This window comes from Enoplosus armatus, chromosome 17, assembly GCF_043641665.1.
Source record: "Enoplosus armatus isolate fEnoArm2 chromosome 17, fEnoArm2.hap1, whole genome shotgun sequence".
NCBI lineage: Eukaryota > Metazoa > Chordata > Actinopteri > Centrarchiformes > Enoplosidae > Enoplosus > Enoplosus armatus.
Genome location: NC_092196.1, coordinates 14,673,564 through 14,693,346, shown reverse-complemented (window position 1 = coordinate 14,693,346; position 19,783 = coordinate 14,673,564). Strand labels below are relative to the sequence as shown.

General features: G+C 40.6%; 3 protein-coding genes across 4 annotated transcripts; all 3 read right to left on the bottom strand.

Moving 5' to 3' along the window:
- Positions 1 to 339: 339 nt before the first annotated feature.
- Positions 340 to 10,655, bottom strand: tyk2 (tyrosine kinase 2). 2 transcript variants are annotated; one of them, XM_070924036.1, is made up of 24 exons: positions 10,542 to 10,655; positions 9,790 to 9,992; positions 9,540 to 9,663; positions 9,316 to 9,448; positions 9,053 to 9,216; positions 8,352 to 8,730; positions 8,074 to 8,259; positions 7,590 to 7,747; positions 7,380 to 7,497; positions 7,098 to 7,281; positions 6,889 to 6,992; positions 6,630 to 6,800; positions 6,380 to 6,467; positions 6,001 to 6,128; positions 5,512 to 5,647; positions 4,726 to 4,877; positions 4,493 to 4,643; positions 4,316 to 4,407; positions 4,049 to 4,238; positions 3,597 to 3,715; positions 2,269 to 2,441; positions 2,061 to 2,178; positions 1,828 to 1,938; positions 340 to 1,725 (listed from the first exon to the last, which is right to left on the bottom strand). In XM_070924036.1, exons 2-24 carry the CDS (start codon positions 9,971 to 9,973, stop codon positions 1,582 to 1,584), a joined length of 3,507 nt encoding a protein of 1,168 aa, XP_070780137.1. In that variant the 5' UTR covers positions 9,974 to 9,992; positions 10,542 to 10,655; the 3' UTR covers positions 340 to 1,581. The 2 variants fall into 2 exon arrangements, with proteins under 2 accessions (XP_070780137.1, XP_070780138.1); XM_070924037.1 differs by lacking the exons at positions 340 to 1,725; positions 1,828 to 1,938; positions 2,061 to 2,178; positions 3,597 to 3,715 and having other exon boundaries at positions 2,287 to 2,441.
- Positions 10,656 to 11,730: 1,075 nt separating this feature from the next.
- Positions 11,731 to 15,708, bottom strand: LOC139300099 (hsp90 co-chaperone Cdc37). Its single transcript, XM_070923086.1, has 8 exons — positions 15,385 to 15,708; positions 14,823 to 15,104; positions 14,401 to 14,506; positions 14,193 to 14,308; positions 13,878 to 14,000; positions 13,270 to 13,452; positions 13,109 to 13,180; positions 11,731 to 12,906 (listed from the first exon to the last, which is right to left on the bottom strand). Exons 1-8 carry the CDS (start codon positions 15,490 to 15,492, stop codon positions 12,766 to 12,768), a joined length of 1,131 nt encoding a protein of 376 aa, XP_070779187.1. The 5' UTR covers positions 15,493 to 15,708; the 3' UTR covers positions 11,731 to 12,765.
- Positions 15,709 to 18,902: 3,194 nt separating this feature from the next.
- cmc4 (C-x(9)-C motif containing 4 homolog (S. cerevisiae)) lies at positions 18,903 to 19,654 on the bottom strand. Its single transcript, XM_070923747.1, has 3 exons — positions 19,541 to 19,654; positions 19,393 to 19,452; positions 18,903 to 19,312 (listed from the first exon to the last, which is right to left on the bottom strand). The coding sequence occupies exons 2-3, from the start codon at positions 19,448 to 19,450 to the stop codon at positions 19,176 to 19,178; spliced, it is 195 nt and encodes a 64-aa protein (XP_070779848.1). The 5' UTR covers positions 19,451 to 19,452; positions 19,541 to 19,654; the 3' UTR covers positions 18,903 to 19,175.
- Between the last annotated feature and the right edge of the window lie 129 nt (positions 19,655 to 19,783).

Below are 19,783 nucleotides of genomic sequence, written 5' to 3'. Positions count from 1 at the left end.
GTGGGGGCGGGGCCACGGGTGCTCCTCGTATTCTGCTCAAATCTGGATCTAAATGCTGCAGATCAATGGAGCCATGCAAAGATTACATGGATCTACACGGCTCCGCTTAAAACCAGTAATGGCCATGAAACTAATTCCCCAGGAATTTAAATTAGACAGACTTCATCCCGGTAAAAAGAACTATATGTTCATAATCACAGTTTTAATTTGTTTCTCAACCCTACTATGAGCAGTGCATTTCCAGGGTGGATCAGATATAAAGATTTGGGCATTTTTAAATAATAACATAAGCCTATTATACTGCAACTCTAATAATAAAAAATCACTTTAATAAATGCATCCAGCCATATGCATAACTTTATTACACGTTTATGCAGTTCACAGTTTGTTTTGAATTATAAGCTTAAGATATTGGTTTATTTATTATTTTTTCTTGGATAATAATCTTTTTTGCTTCTTAATGCTTACTGGTAAGTATGTTTTGTATTATTTTACAAAATATGTAATTAGAACTGGACATATTCAGTGATACATTCCTCATATTAGCCTTAGGTCCTGTAGGCACTTTCCGTCAAACACATGGTGAGACGTTTGCAGCAGGTCTGTTGTCTTGACAGTGTGGTTGGAAAGCCCCTGGCTAAACAGAGACCCATCTGTAGCTGTTAATTTGCATTGCAGACAAGACTGTGGCTGTCTAGACAGCTTTGTACATTGGAATATGTGGAACAAATGTCTGCAGCAGTGTTGTGGTTGAGGCTCTGTCCATCTTCACGTTCTACCTGGTGTATGAGACTTGGTCTTTCTCAAGGTGTATGCAGAACACTGATTGAAACACCTGTTAATTATGAATATTTGCTGCATTTGGCTGCTCCTCACCTGCTGCAAGACAGTGTGGACTGTGATGCTAGGCTAAGGTTAGCCAAATGACAGTATGGTCTGTCTGTATGGTCACGTGAACAGGCACCTAAATGGTCAAAACAACACAGGGTATTAGGAAAGACATTCCCTGGGTCAGCGACCCATTTATCAAACACTGAAGTGTAGAAGTTGATTTTGTTACAGTACACTGGTTTTATAAACTTTTTTGACTATTTCAGTCTTTAATGAAAAAATTAAAAATTCAGAGTTCAAAGTTCATTAGATTTTGAATTTGTTCTTTTGAATTATATAAATTGAAACACAAAGATAACATACTCTCGAAATATGTACAAAATTAAACAGAAAAATTAAAGACAGTAATCTCCAAACTTAATATTCTTAATACTTACTGTGATATATGCAAACATAACTTTTGAAAAAAACCTGACACTCAGTGGCTGACTGCCCAAGGCATCACCTTTCCTTACAACTTTCAACTTATCACAAAAACACACCTATTGAGTTTATCATTGTGTTAATATCCCATATGTGAGTATAGCAATGTGCTTTTATCAAAAAGAAACCTACAGTATAAAGACATCTATGTAAATGGAGGCAGAAGACATTGCACAGCAGGAAACACATTATTGGCTACTCTGTAATATATGTTTGCTATCATGGCAAAGTGATGACATGTGGACAAGTAGATCTTCAGAGTCCTGATCAGCAAATCTGAGCCAAGGAAAAGTTTATATTAGACTGCCAGTCGTATGTTCGACGAATAGCCTCAAACATTTCGATGAGCGACCTAAATGATGGCCGCTGCGCCGGCTCTGCAGCCCAACACTGCTCCATTAACACCTTCACCTGTTGGTAAAAAAAAAAAAAAAAAAAAGTAATGATCAAAATATCAGGGTACTCATAATGCCAACAAAATGTCAATTTTGTTTAATGGGCATGTAATGTTACCTCATGCGGGCATTCTTTGGGACAAGGCAATCGCAGCTGTTTCTCCAACAGTTTTATGAGTACCATCACAGTCATCTGTCCCTGGGCTGCCCCCATCATTTCAAAGAACTTCTACAAAAAACACAAACGAGTGTATTGTGCATTTAACACAGGGATTCAATATGTACTTGATGAGTCTCACATGAAAATATATGCAGGTATTAGCTTGTTAGAAGAGGCCAATGATGACGTACTGTTGGAGGGCTTTGGCGATGGTCACAGCAGGTCAGGATCTCATACAACGTAACGCCAAAGGACCAAATGTCAGAGGAAAAGGAAAATTTACTCTCCTTCAAGCACTCAATGGCATACCTATATAGTACAAAAAACACAGTTTAGTGGACAAAGTCATGGAACATTTGGAAGTATTGAATAACACTGTTAAATGCTGCATAAACTCACCAGAACACTGGACTGTCCCCATTCTCACGGACACGATAGTAGATCTCGCCTTCAGGGATGTATTTCGTCAGGCCAAAGTCTCCAATCTTTACCAAACTCTCATTTTCCACTAAGACGTTACGGGCAGCTAGGTCTCGGTGGATGTATCGCTTTGAGTGCAAGTACTCCATACCCTTTAAAAGAGAACAGGAATATAATACAGATAAAATTACAGAGAGGGGGCAAAATGTGGATTTAAAGTTTCACTTTAAAACTTAAAATTTCTGTTCCTGTAGTATGTCATTTCTAACTGCATATATAACTCTAGGGATGCCAGTGTCTGTCTGTCCATCACTTTGGTCCAGACTGAAACATCTCAACTATTAAATGGACTGACATGACATTTTGTACAGATATTCATGGTACCCAGATGATGAATCCTCAAGCCTTCAGTAATCCCCTGACTTTTCCTCTAGTGCCATCATGAGGTTCACATTTGTGATTCTGAGCAACTTGTTTCAACAACTTTTGGATGAATTGACATGAATGTTGGTACAAACGTTCATGTTCCCCTCAGGAATAATTGTAATAACACTGTGATCCTGATTTTTCATCTAGCGCCATCATTAGGGGTAATTTCAATTTGTCCAATACTTTGATTTATCAATCAATTGATCAAATACCTGCAACTCTAATGGCATTCCCAAAAGCCTCAGCTGTACTTTGTGTTTAGTGCTGATGAGCAAATGCTTGGATGCTAACACGCTACACTAAGATTGTGAACATGGTAAATTTTATACGTGCAAGACATCACCATGTTAGCACGCTGACATTAGCATTGGCTGTAGACTCTTCTTTAAGTCCACCTTTTAGCAAACTTCACATCACAAAGTGTATTGTACTTTATAAATAGTAATATTAAATAAAGTATATTATAAACAATAAAATGTAAATTCAAATCATAAAATGGCAATTTTATAGTGTCAGGGCTGACTTGAAATGTTATGCAAATTAATGAAGGGGGGATTATTTTCCTGGTGGACTTTCCTGTTTACTGAGAGAAAACAGAGTGCAACATAATGCTAGTGCAATTAAACTACTCAACTTAAACACAATTAATTAATGACAATGCAAAGAAACCTAGAATGCTACAAAATTAAATTAAAGCTCTGTGCTGGATTCATCTACTTAAGGCAATTTCAAGTGTATGGAAGTTTTCATATTGTACATAGCTTCTTCTGAAGGAAGGAGAACAAAACCAGACATGTCTACAGTTTGCACACAGCACCAGGAATATTGTAAAATCAAGTGGAAATGTAGATGATTACTACAAAACCACCTAAACTCACCTGACAGATCTGCTGGGCAAACATAAGACACTGGGGCACACCTAGTTTACGTTTGGGAAGGTAATCTCGCAGACTCCCCAGGGGAAGGTACTCCATTATTAGCTGCACCACTTGTCCTCCTGTCAATGGACAATGCAACAGGGCTTTTATCCTCCTATTCCCATCACTTGTCAAAGGCAAGACTGACCTGCTGCTGAAGGAGCTGTGGTGCTCAGCATGCTGTGTGTTGAAAGCTCAGAATATTGACATACAATGGAAACAGTGTTGCACTTCCAATGGATGTTCAATATTTACAGAGACACAGCAGGGACCAAAAATCTATTCCCTGAATCATCCACTGGGCACTGCGAGCTAAAAGAGAGTATTGAGCAAGCACTCCTTTGCACATGCACACACTGTATGTTAATATGTATTTCAATAAAGATATTTCAAGCAGACAGCTGAGAACTTACCCAGTTCAGTACAGCAGCCCTTGTACTTGACAATGTTGCTGTGATAAAGGGACTTCAAGATCTCAATCTCCTTCATCCAGCCCTCAGGCACATGGCCATTCTCTTGTTTCAAAGCCTTCACTGCCACACGCTCTCCTGTCCCATCGTTGGCCGGGTCGTACAAGTAGAGCGTCACCTTTCCAAAGTGACCCTGGAGACAGAACAATGAGATCACTCTCTAACATACAGGGGAAAGAAAACTGCTGGTGATGTGGTATCAGAACTCACCTCTCCTAAGACCCGCATCTTTTTCAGGTAGCGTTTATGGAACATGCTAGGGTCTTTGACAGGGAGAGTTTCACTTGGGGATATATCAGGATCTGTGTGCAGAAAAAAAACATTGTTAAATGCACCAAGTTAGGTTGAAAGAAAAACAAAAAGTAAGCTGAGCAAGTAAAGACCCACTTTTGATCATGATTTTTGTGAGCTCTCTGAGCACGGTGAGGAACGAAGGCCTCTCCACAGGCTCGTAGGTCAAACACATGCTGATGAAGCTGGCCAGTTCCTGGGAGGATGGTTCAGCTAAACGGCCCTTTTGCTGATAAAAGCGCTCTTTCTGTTGGGGGGGGGGCACTCCAGTGTTACAATTAGAAGTCAGGAGGATAAAACAGGTGCAGAGGATAAATAAAAGGGCCTACCTCAGACAATGTGCTGCCACTCATGGGAAGATCACCGTTGTTGCAGATTTCAAGCAGTGTAACGCCAAAGCTCCACTGGTCAGCAGCACTGCCGATGGACGCTCCGCTGTCAACACATTCAGGGGCAATCCATGGGATACGCTCAAGACGCTCTGCAGTGCAGAAACGAGATAATAAAAATAACAGAGGTTGCATGTATCTTGTTAAGTTGATCTCAATCTACTGTTGCTATGGTTAAACTCCAATAAGCATAACAGCAGTAGTTTAATATGGTTTAAAGTTTGAGAAAACTGAACAAATGTTGCAAATTGTTGCACCAATGTGATATGAACAGACCATATTTCAATAAAAATGCTTTATAAAAAAGTTTTACATCTACTGAAGAATCTACAAAGTTGATTTCCTGTGTGTAGTCAATGTCAGCAGCTGCAAAAAACTTGGTACTTAATAATATCAGGTCTTTGAGATCCTTGTTCAGAGACTCCAGACAAAACTAACCAGGCTAAAAACACTAAAAAACACCTCTGAGCTGTTTGAGAGGGATTGTTTTATTTCTGACAGGCTTAAATGACACAGTATGACAGTAACTGCAAGATAATAGGAAATAGGTCACAAGAAACAAGAAGTGGTCTGGTCTGATCTTGAAGTTTCCTGTTTCCTAAATCTGATTGAAATGAGGCAGAACGGTGCACAAAACACTGAACACTGAAGCTGACTGACCTCAGACACTTTCTTGTAAAGTGAGGTTAATTAAGAGTTTGTGTTAAGTGAGTTGCTGGTACTGACCTTCCCGTGAAAGGACAGTCAGGGAGATTCCTGGGTCACTCAGCTTGACAAAAGGAGTAGTGCCATGCTCCAGACCTCGCCTTGCCACCAGAATGTTCTTGGCACAGACGTTTCCATGAACCAGCCGTTTGGTCTCCTACAATCATAAAAATCATCAATTATTTTTGGGTCGTCAAAATAAGTTTAACAGAGACTATTAGCGCTATTAGTCATTGGGCAAAAATGAACTTCACTTGCAGCACTTATCTCAAAGTCTGATATTAAGATTATTTCATTTCTGCCTGCAGCTCAAACTCAAACAAACATGGTGTCCAGTTAATCAAAATATTTTACCCAATATACAGCAGCTCATTGTAAAGTGTGAGACTATACTACTTGTATTACTTCCCTATCAACTCACTTAATCACCACTTGGCTGCATTTCATATAGTGAATTGTAATGACGTATTACCTGTGACATACAAATAACAAAGTAGTGTTTGAACTCACAAGATAATTGAGGGCACTGGCAAGTTGTTTTGCAACAATGAACTTCCACTGAGGAGTCACTGATGCCTTTTCTTTGCGAAGGAAAACATCCAAAGGTCCAAACTCCACAAACTCTTCTACCATGATGTCTGCAAAGGTAGAAACAAGTATGAGAGGTTGGGTCTCCGGTATAGCCAAACTGTAAACAAGTAGCATCCTCTTTTAAAATACAACAGGGTAAGTGTTGTTTTGCATTGGCTTCATGGCTCACTTGGTACTAGAATCATAAATTTGACTATTAACAGCGATCGTATGTGTGATGGGGAAGTAGCAAATGAGGAAGTCACACACCTAACAGAAGAAGTATGGTTTTCAAGATGAACAGTGTTGCTGTGCTTACTTTCAGATCCTTTGACTGACACGCCATGTACAAACACCAGGTGACTGTGGGATACCTGGCTCATGAGACTTGCAGTTTCAAAAAACGCCTAAGAAAGAAAAAAAGGTAGGAATATTGAAAGAGCAAAGATCAAATACATGAATAGTAAGGATGGAACTAGATTAGACATGTTAATATCTGTTTAGCTTCGGCATACTACTACTATTATTCCTGTGTTGGTTACAATTAATGCAAAGATCACAAGGCTTACAAGTGCAATATCTTCATGGCTGTGTTCTAGAATCTTGAGGACCACTTGGATCCCTTCGCGGTCAGTGAAGTTGTTGTTGAACTCGTCATCCTCATCATTTTCTCCTCCACCTCGCACCCGCAGACGTCCTGAGTAGATGTTAGTTCTGGTCCCACGGCCCAAATGCTGTTGCTGCTCATAAACACAACAACCCCATGGTCAGTCACAGAGCGAAGAACACAAAGCTTGTCATATGGAGGTGACAATTGGGTCTCATCACCTGTACAATCTCTCTGTCCTTGATCTGGTGGAAGCGTAGCTGGGTCAAGTTCAGGGACAATGACTGACTGACACCTTGCCTCACCACCAACAGGTTGGATAGCTCTACATCACACAAACACACAAAGACAAACCTTTGTAAGGACCTAAAAATCCCACAACACAGAGTAACTTCAAAATACACAGGAGAATTCTCAAATAAACACAAACCTGCTTGTCTTGGCAAACAGCACTTTTTGACAGTAAAGCTGTCAGAACCAGACTTGAGTACAAAGGTCTTGAGGCTGTCTGTGAGCTTCTTCACACTGGAGAATTCTTGGTCCCAGCCGTCCAGACAGAACATCGAACCCTTGTGCTGAATCCGAAACTGCTTGTGGCTTGACTTCGATCCATTCTATGAGCCATAAGTACATATAAACATACAGTAGCTGAAATGTTTCACCATCACTGCGCTGCAATAATTTCCTGAGAGGAGTGTGGGTGTTGACTTACCTCATTTTTGTTCAGGACCGCTAGGATGATGCGGTGATAGTCGAGAGCACTCCAACGTACGACGTAAGATCCCTCCTCTGCTGCCTCCTTTTTCAGCTTCAGCAGCACAAAATCATCACTGGAAACACACCAGAATAGTGATATAACACACTGTGTTTCTCTATAGCCTGTTTGTGTCTGTATGTGCATGTGTAAGAGGAGAAAACTCACTGCATAGGTCCATGCAGTCCATTTGCTTCACTCAGCACTACCCTTGGGGGAGCCACTTCATGACAAAGATAGTGGTGGGCGTCAGCAGTCAGCCGGTAGTATCCATCCAGGAGGGAGCTGAAGGAACGGGCCTCCTGGCTGGAGTTCATCTGAACCTCCTACATACACATACAGAAACACCACTAGCTTACAATCAGAGCTCCCACCTACAGACACATACAAATTCAAAACACAATAAAATGCCCGAAGCGTACCAAAACCCAAAGCTCGTATAGTAATAAACATATGGAATTGGAGAATATATGAGAATCTAGGCATACAAGCATAGAGTACAGTATATTCAGACACTTTAAAGACTGAACAATCTCATCAGTAGAATGACTAATATACAGTATTGCAATTAGACTAATGCACCACAAGCACATTTACCAATTGAATTAATGTATTGCAGCTTTTACAAAAAAGGGTAAACAAGTACTCTCACCATGCAGTGATTGTCCTGAGTGCTAATGCACACATTAGCTCCAGTGATGGCTATGTGAGTTATTTCAGGGAAATCACAGAAGGAGGTCCATTTATTGGGAGTGTTTGCATTCGGTTGGATGGACTGCTGTTTCGTTTTCCTCATGTAGTTCATGCAGTCATTCCTGAAGTAAGTGTTTGCCTGTGCCTGGGTAAAGAGACAGAATGAACAAGAAAAGTCCACACCAGCAGAACACACAACATGACACAGAATTAGACCATCAGAAGCTTCTGACAAACCTTCTGACCGGACACCTTTCTCCACTGAATCCCCTTGGTGCCAGACACCATTACTTCATGTGTGGCGGGAGCTATGAAGTCATCTTTCGAGACGCCCTGTGCATGGGTGGTGTTTGAGTAAGAGCTACTTCCATACCCATCCTCTCTCAGTTCCAGGTGGGAAACAGGGAAGGTCTCTGTGCCAAAATGTGGTGCCAAGTGTTCAAGAGTAGAGATGTACTTATACATGATCTCGTGGGCGCCCAGCCGGCCCTTATCCACAGTGTGCTGCTGGAAGGTCTGCACAAAGTCTGCAAACACCCGCCGGATCCTGATTTTTGTCAGGAAGTTGTCTTTGGAAATGTGTTTGGCAAAAGACCTTGGGATGCAGTGTAAGAAGCTGAAAAAAAAGAGAGATTTTAATGTTATCTGGATCCAGTGATTAAATTAGATTAGAGGAAGCTTTGATGATCCAGAGGAGAAACTGGATTGTCACAGTAGCAGAAAATAGGATAGAAATAACAGTACAACAATCAACCTAATTATAATGAGACAAATACATCTTTCGTCTGAACATACTCAAATTAATATAGATCATTTAACATCTTTGTTGACAAATTTACAGATTTAAGTGCAATTAGTCATTGTTCCTATTTCACAAGTAATAGCGAAAACAGCATAGGCCTCGACTGTACCATATTCACTCCCTCCACAGTAAATACCTGATTTTTTTGGCAACATCTTGTAAGGTACAGCCAGTCTGCATTGCCTGGTGTGAGAGGTGAAGTACAGCCATCCCCAAGCTCTCATTTTTGAAGCAACTTAGCTCCTCCTCTGACTGAACGCCTTCCATCTCCACGACTTCGTTCACAAATTCATATTTAGCCTTTTGGGAACACAAGAAGAACTGAGTTTAGGTACTTTACTATTGTGAGCACAAGGAATAGTAATACAGTAAACCATAAACATAATGTGAAGCACAAACCTGGGAGAATAAGTATTCTAAGGATGTGATTTCAAGCAGAGGAGAACCCCCCTGATCTGTCCCAGATCTGAGAGCATAACGGGATACAGTTGGCCCCTTCTCATTCAGTTTGTGCCAATTCCGAAAGTAAAACCTAGGCAGAAGGAAACCAGACAACCAATGTGAATATGATCAGTGTGTTTCATCTGCCTTCCTGATGCAGTGTTATAAAAACACAGACTAACCTCATACAGTAGTGAAGAGCGAGGCTGGAGTTCTCCTCTGGGCTGAAAACGTGGTTGGGACTGTACCAGCAGCGAGATAGTGGATTGTACAGAGCAAACAACACATGGCACAGAGGAGATATCCCTGGGGGGAATAAACACTGATGTTACACACACATGTGCCACCAGCAGGCTAAAATACCACATGAAAATAAACTCCATACAAACACAAACACTGTCTGGGCCAACTGGTCAGGGTTGTCACTCTCACCTACAGCCTCCGCCGCAGAGATGCACAGCGTCTCTGCTGTGACTTCTCCACTTGAATGGGACAAATATCTTTCCCCTTCCTTTGTCCAGAAGAGGTAAACATGGATGCCCTGACCCTGAGGAGGTTCACACAGGCCCGGAAATGCCCCTGGCCTTGAACGCTTGGACCACCCACTTCTAGACATGGTGGGAACAGCCAAATCACTGAAACAAACACACACACACACACACATCAATGTAAACCACAGTATATGACTGTTAGGTTATTCAGCTGTTGCATTGGATGGGATCACGTACGCATCAAGGCCTACGTCACGTAAACACAAACGTAAGAGCAAATGTAAAGCGACACCTTGCGCTTTTCTGAACTAACATTCGGTATTTCTCACTTACACGAGGATTAGTTTAGAAACCTAAGCTGGTAGGTAAACAAATTATAAAAACATGTAGAAATAACTGTAATAAATAATACATTGTAAGGTAAACGGATCAATTTGTCAAAAGGCCTTCCGGGACAACACCATGTCTAACTTATTGTTGATATTACACAGTAACTTCCTCTACAGCGCAGTATAGCACAACAACAGCTCTATCATTGTTTTATATACATGTATATAACACACACTGACTGCGTCACCGAGTGGCCCAAAAATACTGGTCCGCGTTTGTTTACGGTGTATCCGCTGCCGTGACAAGGAAATATATAAACATTATTAAAGGCGTAGCAACGTGTATGACTATTCAGTATCTTACCATTTAACGGCGAGCTTTGGAAGGTGTTACATAAACATCTAGCACACAGAACAAAACTGACAGCCAGGCTTCATTATCATGTGAGCGTATTTCCCCCTTCGCCTACGCTCTCCGATTCTCTTGAACTGCGAGCAACTACAGACAAACCGATCCTTCCCGAAACCAGCCCCCTCCCGCCGGGTGCACGCACGTACACGTGGGCTGACCTTTCAAAATAAACGTCGAGAATAAGAGTGATGAAAATTATATTCTGAAGAAGACTGCAATTTATGACTATTTTCATTATGGATTAAGCTGCTGATTATTTTCTCGTTTAATCGATTGATTGTTTGGTGTGTGACACCTTCACAATGCTTGTTTTGTCCAACCAATAGTCCGAACCACAACATTGTTAAAAATAAATAAAAAATTATTAAAAGGAAAAGCAGAAAATCCTCACATTTGAGAAGCTGGAACCATGAAATGTCTTTGCATGAAAAATGACGATTATCAAAATAATTGCCAATTAATTAACTAATTAATAATCGAATACTTGTTTTAATTGTAATACTTGCTGTATTTTATAAGCTCCTCATATGTTTTGTAGGCAACAATTTTAACTTGTAAAGTAACTAGTAACAAAAGCTGTCAAAATTGTATTTAAGTGGAAAGTACTGCATTTCCCTCTGAAATGTAGTGAAGAAGAAATTAGCATGAAAAGAGTCAAGTAAAGTAAGGACTTCTTCAGGGTGCGTCACACATCAATAAAGTCAACCTTCAATTAACCACGCCTATAATAAACAGCTTCATCCTGTTTTCATCATTTCAACATTTTTCTTCACGAGCGCTTGTTGATCGATGTCAGTGGTTGTCTAATATCGCACTGTGCGCCTGCCAGTCAGAAGCCTCACCCCCAGCTTAATATCGTGGCTATTTCCGGACATCCTCCTCTGCCTTTTCAGTGTCATGTCAAATTTCTTTGGTATTTTATTTCTTCTGCCTTTTGTCTCGACTAAAATGGAGGTTGAACTTCCCTTCATTATTTTAGTTTGTTTGCGATGCAAATCCTGGAATTATGCGTGCAATAATCTCACACAAATCTAGGAGCAAAAACAGGTTTTTTCCCCCACAATAGCTTCTGACAGTATACACAAAGCAGTCTTATTTAGCGATTTCCAAGATAGTCAAGTAATGCCTTCGTATAGCCGGTTTCACTTAATAATTGTTTATTTTTTTAGAAAGTCAGCCCTGACATAAGCAAATTTCCAAACTAGCACGCTCACCTTCAAAATAAAAGGCATTGGTAGTGGAAGTATAGAATCCAACCACAACTTTCCAGCTCTTCTCGGCACTGTGCCACATCACCTAATAAGGATTAATGGGAGCGATCATTCTTGCACTTGCACACTCCATTTTATCCACTTAATTGGGAACATAATTTGGCCAAGGTGGGAACAAGTGGGGTCATCATCCCCAGACACAAAGCTCACCCTTAGGACTCTCTGAAATCAACAACTTTTTAAATTAAGCAATTTGTGTTGTTGTGTTTTAATGTATACTGTGATGTACCTACAGTACCACTGAATCTCTATGTAGAGCAAATGTAATTTGTAAAGACCAAGTGCTTAATTAGAAAACCTAGTCAGACACTCTGTCCACATTATAAAGCAGTGGTTACCACTCTGCAGATCTTTTTCTTGTGAATCTCTTATGACTCACAGTTTTGACCTCTAACTTTATGATTTGAAAAGCATGTCACCCACACCTTCAGATTTTAGACATAACCACAACACCTTGGTCTTGGATAGTTGGATATAATTCAACCTTTAGTTTGTAGAAAATGTCACTTTGGGGAAACCATCTGAATACATTGGTTACTCAAGCCCTAAAAAAATCTAACAAATATCTTAAATTGGGAAATGAAAAAAAAGATTAAGCAGGCAGACATGTGTGCACGCCCCCACACGAACGGACAGGTGTATACAAGATGTAAGAACACAGCTTTAGTGATGTCCAAACAAATAAAAGACCTAAACACAAGCAGCAGTTTCTTTTCCAAGCAGGAGTTACTGATGCAACGTAGTTGTGCAGTTAGGTGAAGGCTAATCCCTTAAGTCTCAGCTAAATATTTCAGTTATTTCATCGTTCCTTGATTGGCAAACTAATCATACACACAGTGGAGTTGCAATACAATGGGTAAGATAGGTACATTTGCAGAAACAACAAATCATAGGATCAATGTTGGTCATTCCTTCTTAGTTTCTTCCGGCTCCTGTTTCACCTCCTCATAGGTAGCATCTTCCTCTTTCTCATCCCCATCGTCTGTCTTGGAGTTGGGGACCCAGAGCCCAGAGTCTATGCACCTCTTCATGTGAGTCTTCGCCTCCTAAATTGTGTAAAACAATCACATTTATCAACTGAACCAGGACACAAATACATGTGAATCAGATAACTACACATTTACATAAGTGAAATATGATTCCCAGCAGACTTGATTGGTCAACAGACTGTATTAGTCAAAACACCATCTGCTGTTTATTAGAATAAGAATAAAAAGAATAACTGTAGGCTTTAACAAAGAAACATACCGTTGGGTCCATTTTACTAATAACCTCCTGTAACATTTGGATGTCCTTCTCATCAAAGCATTTCTGCATCTCCTGCAATTCAGAACATACTTAGTAAGGCAAACTAACAAAAGACGATAAAAGGAGAGTGCTGAGTGCTTCTTGAAAAACAAAGAACTTACGAGTGGCAGGGTCTCGTACACTTCAACAGGATCTAGCCCTCCAGGTCCCATGCGCTTTTGTCGCTCCTCTTCCTCATATTCTTTGACGGCCTTTTCTATGCGGATCTTCGCCCTCCCCCGAACCCGCTCCTTAAATGACTCCAGCTCATCATTGAAAGCATCCTGGTACTGCTGATCTGCGGTCTGTGAGGGGACACATTATCTGGTATGTCGGTGGCCATGCAAATGGAGTATTTAACTTAACATTGCAATTACTTTGCATTTATTAGGGTGTTTCCAACACAGGAGTCTTCTGAGGAACTCAAGAACTTACAGAGTAACAACCAGAAAATCTTATTCAGTGGTGCAGTTGCTGCGGTGATGTACAGGTGTACCTAATTTTAAAATTTGCACTTCAAACGCTGTTGTTGCTTTTAATCCATCATTGGAATAATTTGCCTAATATCACAGTTCTTCAGATGTGAAGGAAACGCAAACAGGAATGTGGAAAAGGATAGTTCCTCTGTTCATAGTTCCTGGAACCTTTTGTTCAAACATTTTGGTCAAAAAGGGCTATAAGGCTATAAAAATATATTTCATTAGAGTGTAGCATCCAAACAGTTAGTTACCTTAATCTTGGCAAAAAATTGTCGAAAGCAACCGCGGGGGTCCACCTTGAGGCTTTTTGCCAACTCAAGAATAAACTGCATGACGATGGTCTGATGAGCCACTTGCTCCATCAATGCATGTTTCTACAAAAAAATGGAAGATCTTTTTTAGAATAATGCACATATTTTAAAGAACAGTAAAGAAAACAAGTTGTGGAAAATATCCCCATAAAACTAACTTCAGTATATTTGAATCTCAACATGCATGAAATATATAGAATATGAGAGTCCTTATAACAAAATGTTGAAAAATACATTCTGTTTTGTAAAGTTTACCTCCTCAACTTCAATGTCAATGCACATGATGACCAGGTAGTTGGCAGTCTCTTCACATACTAGATGAGAGTTGTCAGAGAGGTACTTCTGGCTGTCATCCCAACGTCGCAACATGCCTGCAGAATAGACAGCAATGAAAGACAATAACTACTTTCAAATACCAATACACATGCAGCAAATATGGTGAATGGATGTCAATAATCCTTACCAAAATGTTTGATCTGCTTCTCATATTTCTCCACAAAGGTTTTATGCTTTTGCTCCTTCTCTTCTTCCGTCTCTTCAGCGGATTCAGGGTTGATATTAACAACACTCTGTGGAGGAGAACAGTGGCAGAGAATAATCATTTCAGACTGCGTCTCGGATACCTTTAGAAAGAATGTCATATCAGACATACTGGATATTAAGGCTGTAAAGATTAACTAATGTGTATCAGAAAGAGTCAGAGATATGTACATTACAAAGACTTAAAGCCATTTATGAAGAAAAATCAATATGGCTGTCAAAAACCAACTTACATTTAACATTTCTTAGTCTCTGTGTTTATGTGACTCACTGCTAATTCCTCCAATCCCATACCCACTTCCAAGTCGTCCACTTATTATAAATGGCTTCCTTTATCTGCCTCACCTTGCTGAAACCCTCCTTGCTGAGTGTGTCGACGTTCCATGGCATCTTCTTCTCTTCCCGGTTGTGGTCCTCCATCTTCTTCTCCCACTCCCTTTCCTCTTTTTTCAGTTTCTTCTCCTCAGACTGCATTTTGCTCAGCTCTGCTTTGGCATCATCCGTTGTTGAAATGGTCAACTCTTGTATTTTCTTCTGTGCCTCTGCCAACTTACGCCGGGAATCACGGTGTGCCTTGCTTAAGTCTTCACCTTTTTTCTTAAATTCATCCATTCGTTCCACACGTGCCTGAAGTACAAATCTAACATTAGTCACAACCTCAGGTACAAGGGTTTTATGCCCACTACAGTATTTAACTATGGTGGCCCTCTACCACATGCTTTCTCATATGTGGGGCTAATTACAAAAAGTTAAACATTTCTAAGTTATTACCTACTCGAATATAATAATGTGCAATTTTATACAGCACCAGAATGAGAACAGGAAACATTTAACAGCAGACAGATACAGTGTATTGAGCACCAATTGTACTAAACGTAAACACATTTAAATTGTTATAAATCTGTACCTGGTGTCTCCATCTGAAGAGGCTGGGTGTGTCGATGTTCGGGTGGGTGTCATCTTCATCGTCTGACACCTCAATGTGGTCCCATACGCTGTAGTCTATCCTGGACATTATGCCAGCAAGTACCTAACGCAAACAGCGTTAGCTTGAAATATGACTCGGTGAAGATAGAGGGCTTAACGAAGCAAACCCGAGTCTTCAATCAAAAACGCATATAACACAAGAACGCTGCACTTCTCAGAAATGTCTATTTGTGTTCAATACAGCGGCTGGCTGTGTTTAGCCAACACAAACTCAGATAAAGCTACCTAGCGTGGGCTAGCCAGAAACTGCTACAGATTTCTAGAAAGAAGAGCTGCTGCCCATTTCCGTTTGACGTCAGCGCGTCACTGCGTCACGCGGACGTATGGCGACACCGGAAGAAAAGACGAGCTTTGCCTTCATCAGCCCTTTATCAACACTGTTGTTTGTCACATTCATAAATTAATTTAACAGAAGTACATCTTCATGGTCTCTAACAAAATGTAGAATTTATTAAAATTTTAATATCGTTTATTTATTTCTGAATCTGCTTTATTGGCCAAGGAGGTGTACACATCCTGTACATTAATGGTGCACATACAAGTAATTATATTATATTTCAATATATGTTTTCGCCGTAATGTTTTTTTCAGCTCTTTTCTATGTGTGTGTGTGTGTGTGTGTGTGTTTTCTTATGTAGCAATGCAGTATCATAAATAAAGTTCATTATTCTCAAAGTTGTTCTTTCATGAGGTAAACAACTATATAGTAAAACATTATCTTATTCTAATGTTGTTCACTCTTCTCTCAGAGAAGAGGATAAAATGATTGACAAGACTAATTTCTTAATTCTATTTTTAAAATGAATGATGAATACAGATCTAAATCCAAATGAATGTATTGCACTTATGGATACACTTATGCTGGAGAAAAAATGTGTCTTTCTCTGCAAGGGATTTGCCCTTGAACTACTCCAGAGTGCAATAGTAAAACTTGTTCATACAGTGCGCATGCCATTCATTCAAGTCTGCGTAAATGTATATTCCTGGCATGTCAAAAATTTGAAAAAAGTCAGTTTTGCCTCTTTCCTCTTTTATTTTGAAATGTAGATGTTTCACATTGACACACAAATAATTAAACAGTTGATGTGGTACATTTCTTGTTTAGGCATCAGTCCAGCAATCAAGAGCCTCTTACTAGACTGATACATAAGTTGCGCAGGCCTGACAAGCACAGTCAAACAGAGAGAACTTCACTGTATACAGTGCATCCGGAAAGTATTCACAGCGCTTCACTTTTTCCACATTTTGTTATGTTGCAGCCTTATACCAAAATGGATTAAATTCATTTTTTTCCTCAAAATTCTACACACAACACCCCATAATGACAACGTGAAAAAAGATTTTTGCAAATTTATTAAAAATAAAAAACCTGAGAAATCACATGTACATAAGTATTCACAGCCTTTGCTCAATACTTTGTTGATGCACCTTTGGCAGCAATTACAGCCTCAAGTCTTTTTGAATATGATGCCACAAGCTTGGCACACCTATCTTTGGGCAGTTTCACCCATTCCTCTTTGCAGCACCTCTCAAGCTCCATCAGGTTGGATGGGAAGCGTCGGTGCACAGCCATTTTCAGATCTCTCCAGAGATGTTCAATCGGATTCAAGTCTGGGCTCTGGCTGGGCCACTCAAGGACATTCACAGAGTTGTCCTGAAGCCACTCCTTTGATATCTTGGCTGTGTGCTTAGGGTCGTTGTCCTGCTGAAAGATAAACCGTCGCCCCAGTCTGAGGTCAAGAGCGCTCTGGAGCAGGTTTTCATCCATGTTACCTTGATGTCTCTGTACTTTGCTGCATTCATCTTTCCCTCTATCCTGACTAGTCTCCCAGTTCCTGCCGCTGAAAAACATCCCCACAGCATGATGCTGCCACCACCATGCTTCACTGTAGGGATGGTATTGGCCTGGTGATGAGCGGTGCCTGGTTTCCTCCAAACGTGACGCCTGGCATTCACACCAAAGAGTTCAATCTTTGTCTCATCAGACCAGAGAATTTTGTTTCTCATGGTCTGAGAGTCCTTCAGGTGCCTTTTGGCAAACTCCAGGCGGGCTGCTATGTGCCTTTTACTAAGGAGTGGCTTCCGTCTGGCCACTCTACCATACAGGCCTGATTGGTGGATAGCTGCAGAGATGGTTGTCCTTCTGGAAGGTTCTCCTCTCTCCACAGAGGAACTCTGGAGCTCTGACAGAGTGACCATCGGGTTCTTGGTCACCTCCCTGACTAAGGCCCTTCTCCCCCGATTACTCAGTTTAGATGGCCGGCCAGCTCTAGGAAGAGTCCTGGTGGTTCCGAACTTCTTCCACTTACGGATGATGGAGGCCACTGTGCTCATTGGGACCTTCAAAGCAGCAGAAATTTTTCTGTAACCTTCCCCAGATTTGTGCCTCGAGACAATCCTGTCTCGGAGGTCTACAGACAATTCCTTTGACTTCATGCTTGGTTTGTGCTCTGACATGCACTGTCAACTGTGGGACCTTATATAGACAGGTGTGTGCCTTTCCAAATCATGTCCAATCAACTGAATTTACCACAGGTGGACTCCAATTAAGCTGCAGAAACATCTCAAGGGTGATCAGTGGAAACAGGATGCACCTGAGCTCAATTTTGAGCTTCATGGCAAAGGCTGTGAATACTTATGTACATGTGATTTCTTAGTTTTTTATTTTTAATAAATTTGCAAAAATTTCAAAAAAACTTTTTTCACATTGTCATTATGGGGTGTTGTGTGTAGAATTTTGAGGAAAAAAATTAATTTAATCCATTTTGGAATAAGGGTGTAACATAACAAAATGTGGAAAAAGTGAAGCGCCGTGAATACTTTCCGGATGCACTGTAAGAGACAGAAATACCCAATTATCTAATGACAACACATTCAGTAGACAGTGTATTGGTACAAAACAGGCTCAAAGCCAATCAAACTTAAAATAAACTGTATTTCCTGCACATGATGATGAGACGATTCATGGTGCTGGAGTCATTTCACATTACAACTGTTTGTTTGTCTGCATGTATGTTTGAGGTGTGCAAACAAAAGCTGGAACTGCTTTACTTTCAGTGATTTTCCATTTGCATATAAAAATGTGTCTCTTAAAAACTGCACCCAGGTCACCAGACTCAATGTACCCTACTAATGAGAATAATAACAATGTAATTTGTCTGCCCTAACAGGTGCAACAACAGGAGAGTCAGGGAGATGTCAATCAAGCAGAGTCTGTACACACACACACACACACACACACACACAAAGTCCTGAGTATATGTAGTCTGTAGGTCCAATCAGCCAGAAACTATTTAAATCACCTGTGTGGGTGTGCAGGGCCTTTGACAAGTCGAGTGTCCCAGTAGCTCATTGCTGACATGCACAAACATTTGCATCATACAGGGTGTGGACACAATGACATGAAAAGCAGCAGAAAATAATTCAGTCAAACTTCCCTTTAATGAATATTACATTTGAAAGCTTCCAGTATAATGTTCAATTTAATGTTGTGACTGTGCCAGAGAGGTGTGACATTTTGGCCTGTCAAATACACGTGTAATTAATAATTACTACACTCCATATACTGTATGTGCCAGCTCCAGGGCCAGTGGTACGTATGTGCCTTTCTGCAATGACATGTCAAAATGTCTATGAGAGACTGTGTGTGTACTATAAAACATTGACACAATGTTTGTACCATTATTCCCATCAAAAACATCCCACAGGGAGCTATGTGTTAATTTTGTTCTCCGTGGGTTTTGAGTCCTTGAACCCGGAGCAGCAGATGGAGCTTCCAGCCTGCGTCTCACAGCAGCGCCGCATCTCCCTGATCACGTCCTCACACATGCTCTCCACGTATTTGTTAGCTGCAGGAAGGGGCGGAGTTAGCTAAATGATTATTTGCTTTAACAACATTTAATGGCATTGAAGTTACTGTTTTATGTACCTTGTAAACACTTTTGAATTGCACATGCTTGCTTTTGACACGGGTCTTTCTGTGGCATACCTGAAAGGCAACAGACAGTTTTTAGAAGTTGTCCACTTGTAGTAAACAAATACATATCAGGCACTGCATCACAAAGACTGACTCCCACCTTTTATCAATCAGGGTAGTTGCATGGACGTCTTATGGTGAGGTCTCAAATGAAAGGTCGTTTACTAATGTAAGCAGCTAATGCCACTTCCTCCTTTCACTTGCGACTGCGAGGTTATGTTTTGGTCACGTGACATGCCCATAGCGAATGAAATTATCTCTGAAAAAGTGCAACAGCGACACCCGGTGGTCCCAGATCAGTGCACCACAGACAGTCAAATGACTAAAGAATTAATGCCACAAA

What these genes read in the sequence shown, in the direction of transcription:
- tyk2 (XM_070924036.1), bottom strand. Translation starts at nt 9,973, where the DNA reads ATGTCTAGAAGTGGGTGGTCCAAGCGTTCAAGGCCAGGGGCATTTCCG. An exon ending in TTGCCCAGCAGATCTGTCAG is followed by an intron (nt 2,442 to 3,596) that starts GTGAGTTTAGGT and finishes TCTCTTTTAAAG; the next exon opens with GGTATGGAGTACTTGCACTC. An exon ending in CCAAAGAATGCCCGCATGAG is followed by an intron (nt 1,726 to 1,827) that starts GTAACATTACAT and finishes TTTTACCAACAG; the next exon opens with GTGAAGGTGTTAATGGAGCA.
- LOC139300099 (XM_070923086.1), bottom strand. Translation starts at nt 15,492, where the DNA reads ATGTCCAGGATAGACTACAGCGTATGGGACCACATTGAGGTGTCAGAC. An exon ending in TCTTCAGATGGAGACACCAG is followed by an intron (nt 15,105 to 15,384) that starts GTACAGATTTAT and finishes TTTGTACTTCAG; the next exon opens with GCACGTGTGGAACGAATGGA. An exon ending in AATTTTTTGCCAAGATTAAG is followed by an intron (nt 13,453 to 13,877) that starts GTAACTAACTGT and finishes GTCCCCTCACAG; the next exon opens with ACCGCAGATCAGCAGTACCA.
- cmc4 (XM_070923747.1), bottom strand. Translation starts at nt 19,450, where the DNA reads ATGCCACAGAAAGACCCGTGTCAAAAGCAAGCATGTGCAATTCAAAAG. An exon ending in AATTCAAAAGTGTTTACAAG is followed by an intron (nt 19,313 to 19,392) that starts GTACATAAAACA and finishes CCCTTCCTGCAG; the next exon opens with CTAACAAATACGTGGAGAGC.